This window comes from Tachysurus vachellii, chromosome 13, assembly GCF_030014155.1.
Source record: "Tachysurus vachellii isolate PV-2020 chromosome 13, HZAU_Pvac_v1, whole genome shotgun sequence".
Taxonomy (NCBI): Eukaryota; Metazoa; Chordata; class Actinopteri; order Siluriformes; family Bagridae; genus Tachysurus; species Tachysurus vachellii.
In genome coordinates this window covers 13,704,301-13,718,752 of record NC_083472.1, presented here as the reverse complement: position 1 = coordinate 13,718,752, position 14,452 = coordinate 13,704,301, and the positions used below count along the sequence as shown (strand labels likewise).

The window sequence follows — 14,452 nt, the reverse complement described above, 5'->3', positions numbered from 1 at the left end:
GCTTCAGTAAAGTAGTAAAACTAGGAGTTACACTTTGGTTTGATAAAGCCAAGTTAATACAATTAATACATTGTTGTTATTTTTTATAAATTATTCGGGTCCAAAGGTAGACTGCTTGGGAAGTCCTAAAAAAAGTCTTAACTTAGTCTTCTAGGGTCATTAGGCTGAGCTAGTCATTTATTTGTTATTTGATGTTAAAGAGATTAAAATAGATTAAAACTATTTGAGACAGACAGAGTGGTACAAATGAAGTCCACATTTATTAATGTTTCCCTTTGGCTTTTTTCCTCTGCCACGTTTTTTGTTCATTTAGAGCATTATTTAGTCACTTTCATTAACTCTTATCCTTATATTTCACTTTTCTTCATGCTTGTTTCTTTGTGCTTGCAGGAACAAAGGGACGAAGGCATTTTGCACTGTGGTTCTGGAATTTTAAGCATTATTCATACTGCGTGATATGCACTAAATTACTATTATTCTCTCTCTCTCTCTCTCTCTCTCTCTCTCTTTCTCTCTCTCTCTCTCTCTCTCTCTCTCTCTCTCTCTCTCTCTCTCTCTCTCTCTCTCTCTGTTGAGATCGACATGTTACTCTTGATATACCAGTGATTCTGACTCCATAGGTTCTTCGGGCCTGTCTGATTCATCTTAACTCACTACTTCAAGTTGGGGTCTCATCTTTTGGAGGATGGCTGAGGAGGATTCTGAGGAGGTTGACCCATGCGACCATCCTAGAGATTGATGGGACTGCTGTGGATACACCTAGAGGCCAAGGGGTGACTTTGGACTGCTATTACAGTCATTTTTGCATTCGGGTCTCTGTCATTGAACATTTGATGGCTTCAGCAGAAAGGAATTCATATTAAAACTATAATGAATTCAGAAATTAGGCTGATGCTTATACTCAGAGGTTAATCAAATGCTCCTGGTTATATAATAGCACTTGACTATATAGTACACAGTTATAGTAGGGAATTATTTATAATCACACTCTCCGGTGTCACCCAGATGAGGATGAGTTCCCTTTTAAGTCTGGTTGAGTCAGGCATCTGAAGTAGTATTGCGTATGGCTTGCTCATTAGGGATCAATATACTGTACATATAAATATACATTTTAAACTTGATTGTGAAAATTTAGATATTCCTGTAAAGCTGCTTTGTGAAATTGTCCATTGTTAACAGCACTATACAAATAAATCTGAACTGAATAAAAGAAAAATAGAGCAAATGTCCTAATTCAAGATGATTATATACTAGCTTGCATCTTTTAGGCCTGTGTGAAGACAATGTTATGCGTTGACATTTTTAAAATGGTCTGTATGGCCAATACATCTGACATGCCACACAGGTCATAAACAATGTGAGATGGCTGAACGATGGCTGATTGGAAGGAGAGAGTCAACATTTGTTAGGGCTCACTGTGCAAGCAGAGATAGGAACCCTATGAATTGTGAGCACACCCTGAATTACACCTATGACGAGAGTGCTGTCACATCCAAACCATTTACACTGATGGGTTGACATGAGCGATATTGATCCATTGAGAATAGATGGCCCTAGAAGATATAAAACCAAAGTCCCTTCCCACTGGCAGGAAACAAAGACTCAAGAGGTCCAAGATTCTGTCAGTATGCTGTCTGTGGCACTGCTCTACATTTTGGCTGTGGTTTTCCCAGCATTGAATGCATTACCTTTATACTCAGATACAGCTCTTACACCACACGAAGGTAAGTTCAGACAGTTTCTTGAACAATTTGAAAGACGAGTCATAAGGATTTGATTTCATTTCCTCTGAAACATGGAAAAATAGAGACTATAGAGTGTATATATATGTATATATATATATATATATATATATATATATATATATATATATATATATATATATATATATATATATATATATACATATATATATACATATATATATGTATATATATATATATATATATATATATATATATATATATATATATATATATATATATATATATATACACACATTATTTAATATAAAACATTATTGTGCTTAAGTATATTATATTTGATCATCACATGATGATGCTATTAGTGTTGGTTTGCTTACTGGCTGTCTTAGGAGGCTCCATGGAAAGAGATATATTTTATGTCAAATGTTATTACAATTTAAAGCTTAGTTCAGACGGTATTGGACTGATCAGGTTGCCTGATAACTCAAAAAAAAAACTAGATACAGTGTTCAGAAACAGCACATATTCTAGATCTATCTCATTTATGAGTGTCTGTTGCTTTTAGCCAAAGTTGGATAATGTATTTACACCAAGCTTATGTATGTTTCCAGACCTCCTTCAGAAACTGGTGACAGAAATAGAGGATGACCAGAGCGACGTAAGCACACAAAGAGATGTCAAAACTATCTTTCCCATCTTGCTTCACCAGGATAGAGACCGGGACACTTGGCCTGAAGGTGAGAGAATGGGAATAGTAGAGTTTTAGTAGAGTAGTTTAGTATTTAATATTTTAGTAAGTAGCTCACTTGTATTACATTTCACCTTTTACTGTCATTTCAATCTGGTGACTGCTGCATGTTTCAGGAGAGAAAGAAAATCTCCATCAGGATAAAATGAACCACATGGTAAGAATGTTACCATGGCAAAAACCAAATGGCTTTTGATGTTGTTGTCTCGTGTCTTTTTCTTTCACGTGATTCGTCTACTGATTATGTAACATCAAAAAAATAAAACTGTCTCTCAGGTGGATGACTTAAAGGAAGTAGTCAGGAAATTAGCAGCAGCAGATAACCTGCGCTCTCAAGGCTTTCTTCGTTCTGAGCAGAACTTACCCAAACCCAACAAGAGAGGTCAGACTTGCTGCATGATATGTGTATAATTGTTGCTATATCTCTTGATGAATAATAAAGCACTGGCTATTTATGTTTCTAGAGTTCTTATACATAATGAGAACATAAAAGCATGTGATCAGGTGTCTAATCTTATCGCCAAAGGCCTGGTGTGTATGTAGGTTTTCAGTCCAATCAAGTAGCAGCCACACCTGATTCCACCCGTTTCATCAGTTGTTCTTGACTTTCAATAGACTCAGGTGTGGCTTCTGCTCGGGTTGGAATAAAAATCTGCAACCACACCAGCACCTTGCGCATAAGACTGGACACCCCGTGTGAGACTGAAGAATGAGAGGTAATCATAGTCTGCAGTAGTGAAACCAAATATCCTGATGTGCCAGTTTTAATCAAAAACAATTAACAGATTGCTTGCTTTTAAGAAAAGAAAACGAAATGCGCAAACCTTTCTCACAGCTTTCACAGTATTTCTGATATGCTTCCTGTCACAATTGATTTGCACATCTTGAATGTTTTCTTTTAGGAATATTTATATAAAGATTCAAATTTACTTTACTACGGTTTTACACTATAGTACAGAAATATCATTTCTCTTCTTTTTAATGAAAACATCACTTTATAAAAATTCTCATAATTGTATAAAAAGATAATGTTTAAAGTTAAGTAGTTTAAATTAAAACCTTTACTTACAATGGAATATCAGGATGTCAAGCCTCATTTCTCATGAAATTATATGTTGTTGTTTTTTTGCCATTTGTGCTTGTGTTGCCTTGTTTTAAAAACCTTTTAGAGTTTTTTTTTAGTTTTTTATTTCAGAATTCTGTTCAAATTTGTCATTTTCAGTAGCAGCATAGGATGTTGTTGATAGTATAACTATTTTGGTAACACTTTCCAATAACAGTACATGATTAATCCTGTACTGGAATCACCTGAATTGATTTACTTAAATATGAGGTAATGATGAGGAATATACTATCACAAACTAATGAAGCGCTAACATTAACTACGACATGAGTCTTATACATTTATGTGTGAATAACGATGAAGTACATGTTAGTACATTTGGGTGTTAGATAATGTATAAATTAACATGTTGAGGTAAATATAAGACTTAAGCTTGAATAGTTTTTTTTTTAATGATATAAGATGGATATTTAGGGGCCTGTTTAAATATTTTCAAAAGTTAAGACTTTCACAGAACTCCATGCCTCTGAAGCTCTGCAAAAATGTCTCCAGTCAATCCATTATAACATGTAACATGTATTCATTTAGCAGATGCTACAAAGTTCTAAAAGATTTTTCTCCAGTGTTTTAGTCTGAGATGCTTGCTCTAAGTTGAATTCTCATAAATTCACATGAATTCTTAAGACTCAAGTTGTAGTTAAGGTTAGTTCTTCATTAGCTGCTGATTAGTACATGCCTTAACTCATCATGACTCCATATTTAAGTAAGTAAATATTAATTCAAGTATTAGTGCAGGTTTGTGATTACTCATGTACTGTTATTGTAAAGTGTTACTCTAATTTCACAATATTACATCAAAGCAATATATTGTCATACTGCAAGAAATTCCAAACAATGAAGCTATTTTTCTTTGTCGCTCCCTAACAGCCTGTTTCTGGAAGTACTGTGTAACAAACTAGCGGTCCTGTGGGAATTACAGAGGAACAGCCACCAAAAAGGTCACATTTGTCTTCTCCCTTAAATATCAACCCAACAGCCCTTTAACAGTGTGTATGCTAATTTAACTACAGCGCATTACCTGAACACGGATATATATTTTTAAATAAAATGACTATATCTAGTGTCTGTAAACATCGAGCTTCAATGAGGCCAACACTGTGTCTGTATATGCTATGAACATTTTGACCGGCAAATTTGAATCATCTCTGTATTTCTTTATTTCTGTATTTTTCTGTCAGCAGTACATCTGTATTATAAGGTCTGCATGTTCATAAAAACACAAAGATAATAGCGACAGAAGCTTTTATTTCTCACATATACATTACAGCACAGTGAAAATCTTTTGTTGCATATCCCAACTTTGGAGATTGGGGTCATAGCACAGGGTCAGCCATGATGCAGATCCCCTTAAGGAGGCCCTTAAACCTCACTGTGGAGTAGCAGCTTGACAGTGCTGGGGCTTGAACCCCAGTTGTCTAAGCAACAACCCAGAGCCTTAACCACTTTGGCCACCACTGCCCCCGAAGATCATCTAGATGTGCACAATGTTGTCAATATGTATGAAATGAGTTTTATTTCTAATTAAAATTGTGAAATGAAGTGTATTTGACCTTTTCCTTCAGTAACAATACTTTGTTTGATCTAAGAATAACCTTTTCCTTTAATACAATTGTAGACGAATGCTGAATAACTGAACTATGTACAGAACAGGAAAGTTCTGTTTAGGATTATTTAGAAATAAGTATGCTTAGTTATTGTACAGTGTTTTAACTCACTGTTATCTTAGTGTGTAATTTTATAATAATAATAATAATAATAATAATAATAATAGCGTGATACGCGTATACATAATACTTTGTATATACATAAAATGTACATTATTATGATCGAATAGATAAACTCTCAGGAACAAAAAAGGTTCAAGGTTCTTTGGTAAAGTTAACAAATGTGGATTTCATCTTCATCTTCATTTTTGTCAAATAAAAACTCTCTTTTGTAGATCTTTACCTAAAAATCTTCAAAAAATTTCCAAAGTTCCCCCAGAACAACAAACAAAAAGGAAAAAAAGGGTAAAAACATTAGATATACATATGTACACTATGGACAAAGCAAATCACATTTGATGTACATTCAATTGGACCTAATAAACAGGCTTACACAAGAGATAATGCAGGGGTAATCCGCAATTATAAAAATTATTCAGGGATTCCTGTTTGAAAAATATAACATGCCAATATGACAAATGAAGAAATTATTCATCATTAAAAACCATTTCTAAAGAATTAGGTTCATGGGCTCAACAAGTTGCAAAACCATTAAATGGTAAAGCAGGACAATTAACAAATATTTCAATATCATATCAAACTCATAGTCATTTAAATGGAAACCTGACACTTTATTTAATTTAAAGCTATTTACAAAATTTAGGCTGTGTCCTCCTTTGTATATAAAGTTGAAGGTAATGCATTACTGTCTTGACACTGCTGGAGATTTATGTCCTCTTGCTAGCAACGCTCAAATAAGCTTTCTCAATCTCAATGTTGGCTGGACAAGTCTGACTGAACTCCTCTCTCTCATATGCATTCTGCAAGTAGCGATGGACGCCGGTGAAATGAGCCGGGATCTCAAAGTTACAGTATTTCTTGGCAGCAATCTTTAAATATAGAGAAAATAAAGAGACATTAGATTACTTTTGCTTCACAGTACATTGTTAGAAATCTACACAAAGAATATACCTAACATTAAGCACACCAATCTTATTGAAACTTAATGCTGGTCATAATAAGTGAGCTATCAGGTAATATTGTAACTATTCCATGATATATGTAAAGGATTTCAATTTGTCTCTTACTTCAACCGGTCTGTCTCACCTTGATCACGTGTAATTTGGGCAACAAGTTGCAGTCTGCCAGCGTCAGGCGGTTGCCATCCAGATACTTTCTCTTGGAGACAGCAATGTCTTCGGTGGAGTTGTGATCTATCTCCTCTGGCAGTGGTGTGTTTAGATAATTATCAAGGCGTTTAAACTCCCTTAGCAAAGCCTGCTCTTGTACTGTGTAAACAAAGAATGAACAAATTAATGTTATTTGCACTTTTATCCAATGTATCAGGAATATTCATGCGATTATCCAGGCAGCAATCATGTGGCAGAAGCACAATCAGACGATCACGTAGATACAGATACAGAAAGTTTCAGTACATGTTTACATCCAAGACTACAACGTGATCTGAGGCTACAGTGCCCATCTACTGTACAGTGCTCTTCTAAACTGGACTGGATTGTAGAATGAAAGTTTATCAGATCTTCAACTGAGCAGTTGAATGAGCCTGTGCCTACTGTAGTATCAAATTCCTGGTTTTGGCTGACAAGAGTGAAATCCTCAAATTTTAACATGTTGTGAATTCTAATACAAGATGGTATTCGATTGTATTAACTGGGTAGTACCAAAGTCTTCCTGTCAGCCTGAGCCATTCTACTCTGCCCTCTCTCATCAACAAAGTACTTCCCCTGGCAGAACTGCTGCTCACTGAAACATTTTTGTTTTCACACCGTTCTGTGTAAATTCTAGAGATTTCTATGAGTGAAATTCCCAGGAGATCATCTGGTGCCAACATCCCTGCCTATGACTTTAATCCAGTCATCTAATTACTAAGATCCTTTCCCCATTCTGATGTTCAATGTGAACAGAAACTGAATCTCTTGACTTGCATCTGCATGAATTTTATGCACTGGGTATGCAGGTGTCCTCATAAAGCAATGTGTGAGTATAATTTCTAAAAGTAAAAGCCACAAGAAATCATGTTATAAAATGCCTGCTTTTCTGCATGCATCCTATAATTATACTTGCTAGATTTTAAATGTAAATAAAGTACTAATCAATAATTTAACTAAATTTTTTATATAGTTGAATGTAACTGACCTCTGTTGTTTGGACTGTTCTTGATGAAAGCAGAAAACTTGGCAAAGATGTCAGCACCCACATCAAATGACTCTTTATTCAGCGGACTGAGATGAGGGTATCTGAGGCCAGTGCAGAAGAGATTGTATGAGATGTGTGTATACATGTACTGTATTTGTTTGTACAGTGGGGGAAATAATTATTTGATCCATTTTGTAAGTTTACCCTTCTACAAAGAAATTAACAGTCTAGAATTTACAATCGTCTAGAGGCTGTTATTTCTGCTAAAGGAGGCTCTACTAAATATTGATGTGATTTTTCTGTTGGGGTGCCCAAATTTATGCACCTGTCTAATTTCGTTTTGATGCATATTGCGCATTTTCTGTTAATCCAATAAACCTCATTTCACTACTGAAATATTATTGTGTCCTTCAGTTATTTGATAGATCAAAATGAAATTGCTGATCAAACACCCAAATATTTATAAATGAAAATCATGGAAATTGTCAGGGGTTCCTAAACTTTTGCATACGACTGTATAGGAAAAAACCAGATTAAAGGTTATAAATAAATTGGTATTTGAACGTGCAAAATAATTCTTTGATCCCATACCACCAACGAGATTTCTGACCCCCACAGACCGGTTATGTGTCAGTAACATACGTATTAGTCCTGTCACTTTAGGAAAGTACTCTTAAAGCTCAACTCATGTGTATAGTGCCCCTTTTCCACCAAAAAGAACCGAGTGCTGGTTCAGAGCTAGCACTGGTGCTGGTTCAAAGTTGGTTCCACTGGCGAACCTTCTAAGAACCAATTTGTCTTTCCACCGGCTAGAGAGCCATCACAGAGCCGCGTCTGACGTCACTGTATACGTGTTACGTGTCCCAGCAACTTTAGCGCAGCAGTGGCAAACACAAACACATCAGCAATGGCGGATGTTGCTTTACTGTTAATTCTCATGGCTTTGTGAACCTACATTGGCATCCAAATGCGGCAAATCCAACGTGTACATGCAGCTCCATGTAATCTGTATAAACTGAGGTTGTTATCGAGAAAGTACATAACGTTATTTTATTATTAACACAGAAAAAACTTAGCCTTAGCATGTAGCTACCTACTATCATGTGTGCTGATAATGTATCATATCACGGTAAAGTAAAAGTGTATTAAACATTAATATACTTAAGGTATATTATCAAATGCGCTAACGGTAGCCCCGCCCCCAGCCCCTGACACAAGCGGTTCTTAGGTCTAGACCAACAACGTTTTGGTCCTACATAAGAACCACTTTTCCTGGTTCAGACCCGGTGCTTTGGCTGTCGAAAAAGAAAGAACTGGTTCTAAATTGGGCTCTGGCTCCGAACCAGCACTCAAACTGCCTCGGTGGAAAAGGGGCATAAAAGATACCTGTCGCAGAATCAATCTCTTCCATTCAAACCTCACCACATGGGCAAGACCAAAGAGCTGTCAAAGGACCACAGAAACAAGATTGTTGACCTGCACAAGACTGGAATGGGCTACAAGACCATCAGCAAGAAGTTGGTGAGAAAGAGACCATTGTTGGTTGGAATAATTCGAAAATGGAAGAAATATAAGATAACATTCAATCACCCTTGCTCTAGAGCTCCATGCAAATCTCACCTCGTGGGGTAAAGATGATTCTGAGAAAGGTGGGGAAAGGTGAAGGGATCAGCTCAGAATAAGATGGGACCACCGTCACCAAGAAAACCATCGGTAACATACTTCACCATAATGGATTGAGATCCTGCAGTGTCAGAAAGGTCCCCATCTCAAGAAGGCACATGTACAGGCCTGTCTAAAGTTTGCCATTGAACACCTGAATTATTCAGAGAAGGCTTGGGAGAGATGAGACCAAAATTGAGCTCTTTGGCATCAACTCGACTCGCTGTCTTTGACAGTGGGGACGGTGTTCTTGGATTCATATTTAGCATTTCTCTGCCTCCAAACATGGCGGTGGGACATTCTGCTTTGGGGTTGTTTTTTCTGCTAAGTGTACAGGAAGACATTACTGCACTGAGGGGCCGAGGAACGGGCCATGTAATGTAGTATCCTGGATGAGAACCTCCTGGCCTCTGCCAGAACACTGAATATGGGTCATGGATAGGTCTTCCAGCATGGCAATGCCCCAAAATATACGGCCAAAGGAACAAAGGAGTGGCTCAAGAAGAAGCACATTAACATCCTGGAGTGGCCTGGCCAGTCTCCTGACCTTGCTCTCATAAGATTGAATCTTCAATCTTAATCCTTGAAAACCCTTCGGGATTTGGAGAGTATCTGTAAAGTGGAGTGAACCAAAATCCCTCCTGAGACGTGTGCAAACCTGGTGACTAACCACAAGAAACATCTGACCTCTGTGCTTGCCAACAAGGATTTCTCCACCAAGTACTAGGTCATGTTTTGCTTGAGAATCAAATACCTATGTCACTCAATCAAATACAAATGAATTTATAACCATTATTTTTTTTTTTCTGGATTTTTTCTGGATTGTTGATATTCTGTCTCACTCTGTTGAAATAAACCCAGCATAAAAATTATGGACTGTTCATTTCTTTGTAAGGGGGTAAACTTACAGGATCATCAGGGGATCAAATAATTATTTCCACCACTGAATATCTATGTCATTTATGGCATATATATGGTGCCAAATAGCCTGAAATCATTCTGCTATTATTAATTCAACAATATATTTGCTCAGCAAATCAGCAAAGTCATTTAAATAGATTCTGATATTACAGACAGGGAGCATTGATTTAAGTGTATAATTCAAGATACCTGGGAGGGGCAAGGGTTGCCTCCAAGAACTCCTCAATCTTAATGAAGTCAGTCTTAAGGGCACCGTTGTATAGGAGGAAAGGGGGGTTGGTCCCTGGAGCTAAGTCCTTCAGCTCCTCTGGCTTCCTGCACAGAAAAATCAGAGGAGTCATTTAGTGTGTGACCTACAGGGTGTGGATGAACTCATCAATCATATGGTGCACTTACTGTATTGGTTAGCATTTGTTTCTGAATCAGGCCAGTGATGATTAATTAATCTTTCACATGTTTGTTATTCATTACGCACCCGGATGTGGGAGAGGCTGCTTATGACAGAATGACTGAGTAACCTGATTTTATTTGCTTAATGCAAACAGTAATACCAAAAGTAAATAATATGGGCATGACAGCCATTCTAAAATGCATATCTATGCAGATCTCCCAACATGATTATTCGAATAATGTAACAACTCATTACTATTTTGAATTATTAGGGTTAGGGGCAGCACTTACTTCCTCATATCAACTGTAGTAACTGTGAATTTGACTCCTTTTAGCCACAGTACCATGAAGAGGCTCTGACAGAAGGGACAGTTTCCCACATTCTCTCCATCATGACCTGCCTGGAGACACAAGGGGCAAATATGTGTTTAATGCTGTAGCCAGACACACAGACTCTCACATTCATACATTAAATTAGGAAGAAATAGCGCTTAGCTTTGGTATAGCTTTGTTCCCCAGAGCAGGGGAGCAGAACATGGGTTTGATTGAATTCCTAGTTATTAATTACAGGATAAATCAACATTTCCCTTTTCCGCTTAATTCAGTCTATTTTCACACCGGTATCTTTAAAAAACCTAAATGACAGGAAGATAAAAAGCGGTAACAGCGTGTCCATGTGGGCTTTGGTGTAATCACTTAATCCAAAGAAAAAAAATCAACTTTAGTCCTCTCCAAGCACATTTCCTCCAAAAGAAGCAAAATAAACAAACACCCAATCCAGGAATGTTGGCATGTTTAATAGGAGTGAGTTCTTGTGCAATATTTCAGTAGAATCATTTTCTGGAATCTGGTTATTGTGTTTCTATCCAAAAGTTTCCAAACTCTGAGCATTAAAAAATTGACATGTGTAAGTGCAAGCACATGTGCGTGTGTCTGCATGGGCCTCAGGAAGGGGAATGGGCTTTCCAGCATTTCCCTGTGTGTGGTGTGTGTTAGATGATAAGATGAAACCCCCCTCATCTCTTGAGGTGTGTATGTTGTGATAAAGAGCAGTGTATAAAAGGACAGTTACACACTACGCACTACTAAGCAACTACGGCAACATAACGACAGGACAGCAAACTGCCACATTTAGAATAAGGATCTTTGCCTATAGACACAGAGGTCACTGATCAAGGTTGACAGATTTCAGCTGCAGTCATCCAGCATTAAAATGTGCAGGCTTTTGTGTTCGTCTGTGTTTCTATTACTCTTAGACTACTGATATGGACTGTCTTGCACTCAAGTCGCCATCAGCGAACAGTCGAGAATGTCAAAATAGACTACATGTTAAAACGGAAACAAATTTTCTGGTTACATAATTGTACAATTTGACCATATTGTACACAGTTACATAAGGGAAATTATCTATAATCACACACAGAGGGAGATGAGTTCCCTTTTGAGTCTGGTTTCTCTTTAGGTTTCTTCCTATTATTGTCTCATGGAGTTTTTCCTCCCCAGTGTCTTATGTGGTTTGTTCATTTAGGATGAAATTATACATTTTTAATTTCTGTCCTGAATTTATTATATTTCTGTAAAGTCTTACATTCATCCATTTTCTCAAATCAGATGAAAGTACTGTACAATTCTGTCAGTATAACAAACAACTCTTGTCCCGCTGTAGTTTAAAGTAAAGCCTGAAGTAGAAACAAAAATAAAAAGTGATGCTGTTCATCGATTGCTGTTAAAGATAGATGTAAGTGTCCATAGTTTTGCCTTAGTAGAACTTAATAAGTAAAAATATTAAAAGCAGCATAGTGATAGTTAACTGAAGTTTTTTTTTTTCCCCTGCTATATCCCTTGAAAATATAAGAGACTAACATGGATGAAAGTAAAAAGCACTGACCTTTATAAACAGCTCAATGCTTGGTTCTTTATCCGGTTGCAGTGCCATTATTTTCCACAATCTGGATTCTTGTAAGCTGAAAACTTTACAGCTGTGATCTAACAAATTAGCCGTAACCAAGAGGGAAACAATAAAATAGGTACACACATATATCTGAGCGCAGAAGTTAGTTGACTGAGAGATGGCTGCTCGGGGATCTGCTCCTTCAACACTTTAAGTCTAAGGGGGAGGGAAAGTGAAATGGGTGTGGCATCGACTTATATAAACCAGCAGCCAAGTAGATGCAGTTTTTAAAAATAGCTCACATTTCATTACACAACTCGCAGTTAACAAAGAGTGAAACATCAAAGTGTTTCGAGTGGTCTTATATCCTTTTCCCTAAAGCCATCTACACTTAACATGTGTGCTATTTCTGGTACGGTCTGGGTCTCAGTAACACTACTCTCAGTGCCTGTGACTCCCAAAACAAAGCTTCCACTATGTCCGACCACAATGCCCTTCTCTTTTACTTAGTATAATTAATTTTAATGGAAAAAGAAATACAATGAAATGAAATTCACAACAAAACTAGCTGGTGTAAAGAGGTTTGATTAGAATTTAAACTAGATTTTTTGTTGTTGTTGTTTTAGTGTTCTAAGCCTTCCAGAAACTTCTTTCGAATGGGCTCTGATCTCAGCCATGAGTCATGCAGAGGGTGATGGTGATGGGAGTGAGAGCTGTGCATGTGAGTGTGTGATCAATGCTAAGAAACTGTTGCTCACTGAAAGAAAAAGGAAAGAAAGATAAAGAGGGAACGACTGAGTCATTGATGAGGTCTCGGGTTCATTATTCAGTGCTTACTTAAAAACTACGACTGAGAATCAAATGTTTGTAACCTGTTACCATGGATACCATGTAGACTGTACTTTTACCTTTTGACCTCAAATGCATGAAATTTACTGGAGATGTTATTTACATTCACTCACGCACTCACACACTACGGACAATTTTCCAGAGATGGCAATTGTCCGTAGTGTGTGAGTGCGTGAGTGAATGAGAGTGTTTGTGCCCTGCGATGGGTTGGTACTCCGTCCAGGGTGTATCCTGCCTTGATGCCCGATGACGCCTGAGATAGGCACAGGCTCCCCGTGACCCGAGGTAGTTCGGATAAGCGGTAGAAAATGAGTAAGAGAGTGAGAATGTTATTTACATACTTTACAATTTGGGTTTAATTTCTTGCTAAGCTCCATGAACAAAAGTCAGGCAAGCTTCAAAGTTTGGTAAACTAAAAATGGATATTAAGGAGTTTCATTTCTGCTTTGAAGAAGGGGATTTGTTGCATCACTGTGGGGATTTCACAACGGTTTGAGAAACCGTCCCAGTGGACAACGAAATACCCTTCACGAAAGAGAAACAAAATATAAATATACACAATGGCAAACAGAATATGATAAAGTTAATGTTTTTGTATTCATGGGGTGGAGGGGAACTTCCAAGATGTAATGTAAGATTAGAAAACAAGCCCTTAAAATGGAAATTACCAACAAATCCTGGAAATGAAACAAGGCCACACTCAGACCAGCACAGGAAGCAGGATATGGCAGAGATTACTCTTTGCTCAGTGTTATCCCCTGCCCCCACACTTACAATAATATATGAGCATTAGCCCTGTCTTGATTTTAAATCCATGCTTCACTCTTCCTTGGAAATTAGAAATCAAAGCAAATTACTTTTGTGAAATGTAACAGTGTTTCCATGGAGGTCCGAAAGCCGGGTTTTAAGGAATGGGTCCGTGGCTCCCTGCAGTCAGCATACTCAGCATTAGTCAAATATAGCAGAGGTCAGAGTGGGAGTATGGCTTTTTCATTACCCTGCTCTTCTTCATGCTGGGGGAGAAAATGCATCATTATGGACCCTGCTGATAAAGCACTACACACTTTGAAATATATTAGTGGCTCATACAACTCCCATGTATCACTGATAAAACCAAGGATTTCACAAGACCTGATACTGCACTCTTGCCTACCTGCTTTGCAAATGAAAGTTGCTGAATAAAAAAGATAAAAATATCTTTTTGACCCAATAACAATATAATCTTCAGACTGTTGACCTGCTCACACTAAAATGACACACACTCCAAAGTGTGCCAGCCACAGCCATCAGTGCCTGTGAAAG

General features: G+C 37.4%; 2 protein-coding genes across 2 annotated transcripts; one reads left to right on the top strand and one right to left on the bottom strand.

The window, feature by feature from the left end:
* Nucleotides 1-1,627: 1,627 nt before the first annotated feature.
* On the top strand, nucleotides 1,628-3,059 carry urp1 (urotensin-related peptide 1). The gene is made up of 5 exons (XM_060885824.1): nucleotides 1,628-1,724; nucleotides 2,318-2,443; nucleotides 2,571-2,611; nucleotides 2,731-2,836; nucleotides 2,998-3,059. The coding sequence occupies exons 1-5, from the start codon at nucleotides 1,628-1,630 to the stop codon at nucleotides 3,057-3,059; spliced, it is 432 nt and encodes a 143-aa protein (XP_060741807.1).
* Nucleotides 3,060-4,802: 1,743 nt separating this feature from the next.
* clic2 (chloride intracellular channel 2) lies at nucleotides 4,803-12,485 on the bottom strand. The gene is made up of 6 exons (XM_060885014.1): nucleotides 12,299-12,485; nucleotides 10,702-10,811; nucleotides 10,210-10,335; nucleotides 7,438-7,538; nucleotides 6,388-6,569; nucleotides 4,803-6,170 (listed from the first exon to the last, which is right to left on the bottom strand). Exons 1-6 carry the CDS (start codon nucleotides 12,344-12,346, stop codon nucleotides 6,009-6,011), a joined length of 729 nt encoding a protein of 242 aa, XP_060740997.1. The 5' UTR covers nucleotides 12,347-12,485; the 3' UTR covers nucleotides 4,803-6,008.
* Nucleotides 12,486-14,452: the final 1,967 nt, after the last annotated feature.

Bases quoted from the DNA above. Each gene is read 5' to 3' on its own strand.
- urp1 (XM_060885824.1), top strand. From the start codon at position 1,628: ATGCTGTCTGTGGCACTGCTCTACATTTTGGCTGTGGTTTTCCCAGCA. The intron at 1,725-2,317 runs GTAAGTTCAGAC...GTATGTTTCCAG, and splicing joins AGCTCTTACACCACACGAAG to ACCTCCTTCAGAAACTGGTG. The intron at 2,837-2,997 runs GTCAGACTTGCT...GTGTGTATGTAG, and splicing joins ACCCAAACCCAACAAGAGAG to GTTTTCAGTCCAATCAAGTA.
- clic2 (XM_060885014.1), bottom strand. From the start codon at position 12,346: ATGGCACTGCAACCGGATAAAGAACCAAGCATTGAGCTGTTTATAAAG. The intron at 10,812-12,298 runs GTCAGTGCTTTT...TTGTGTCTCCAG, and splicing joins GCATTGAGCTGTTTATAAAG to GCAGGTCATGATGGAGAGAA. The intron at 6,570-7,437 runs GTCAGTTACATT...TTGTTTACACAG, and splicing joins GAACAGTCCAAACAACAGAG to TACAAGAGCAGGCTTTGCTA.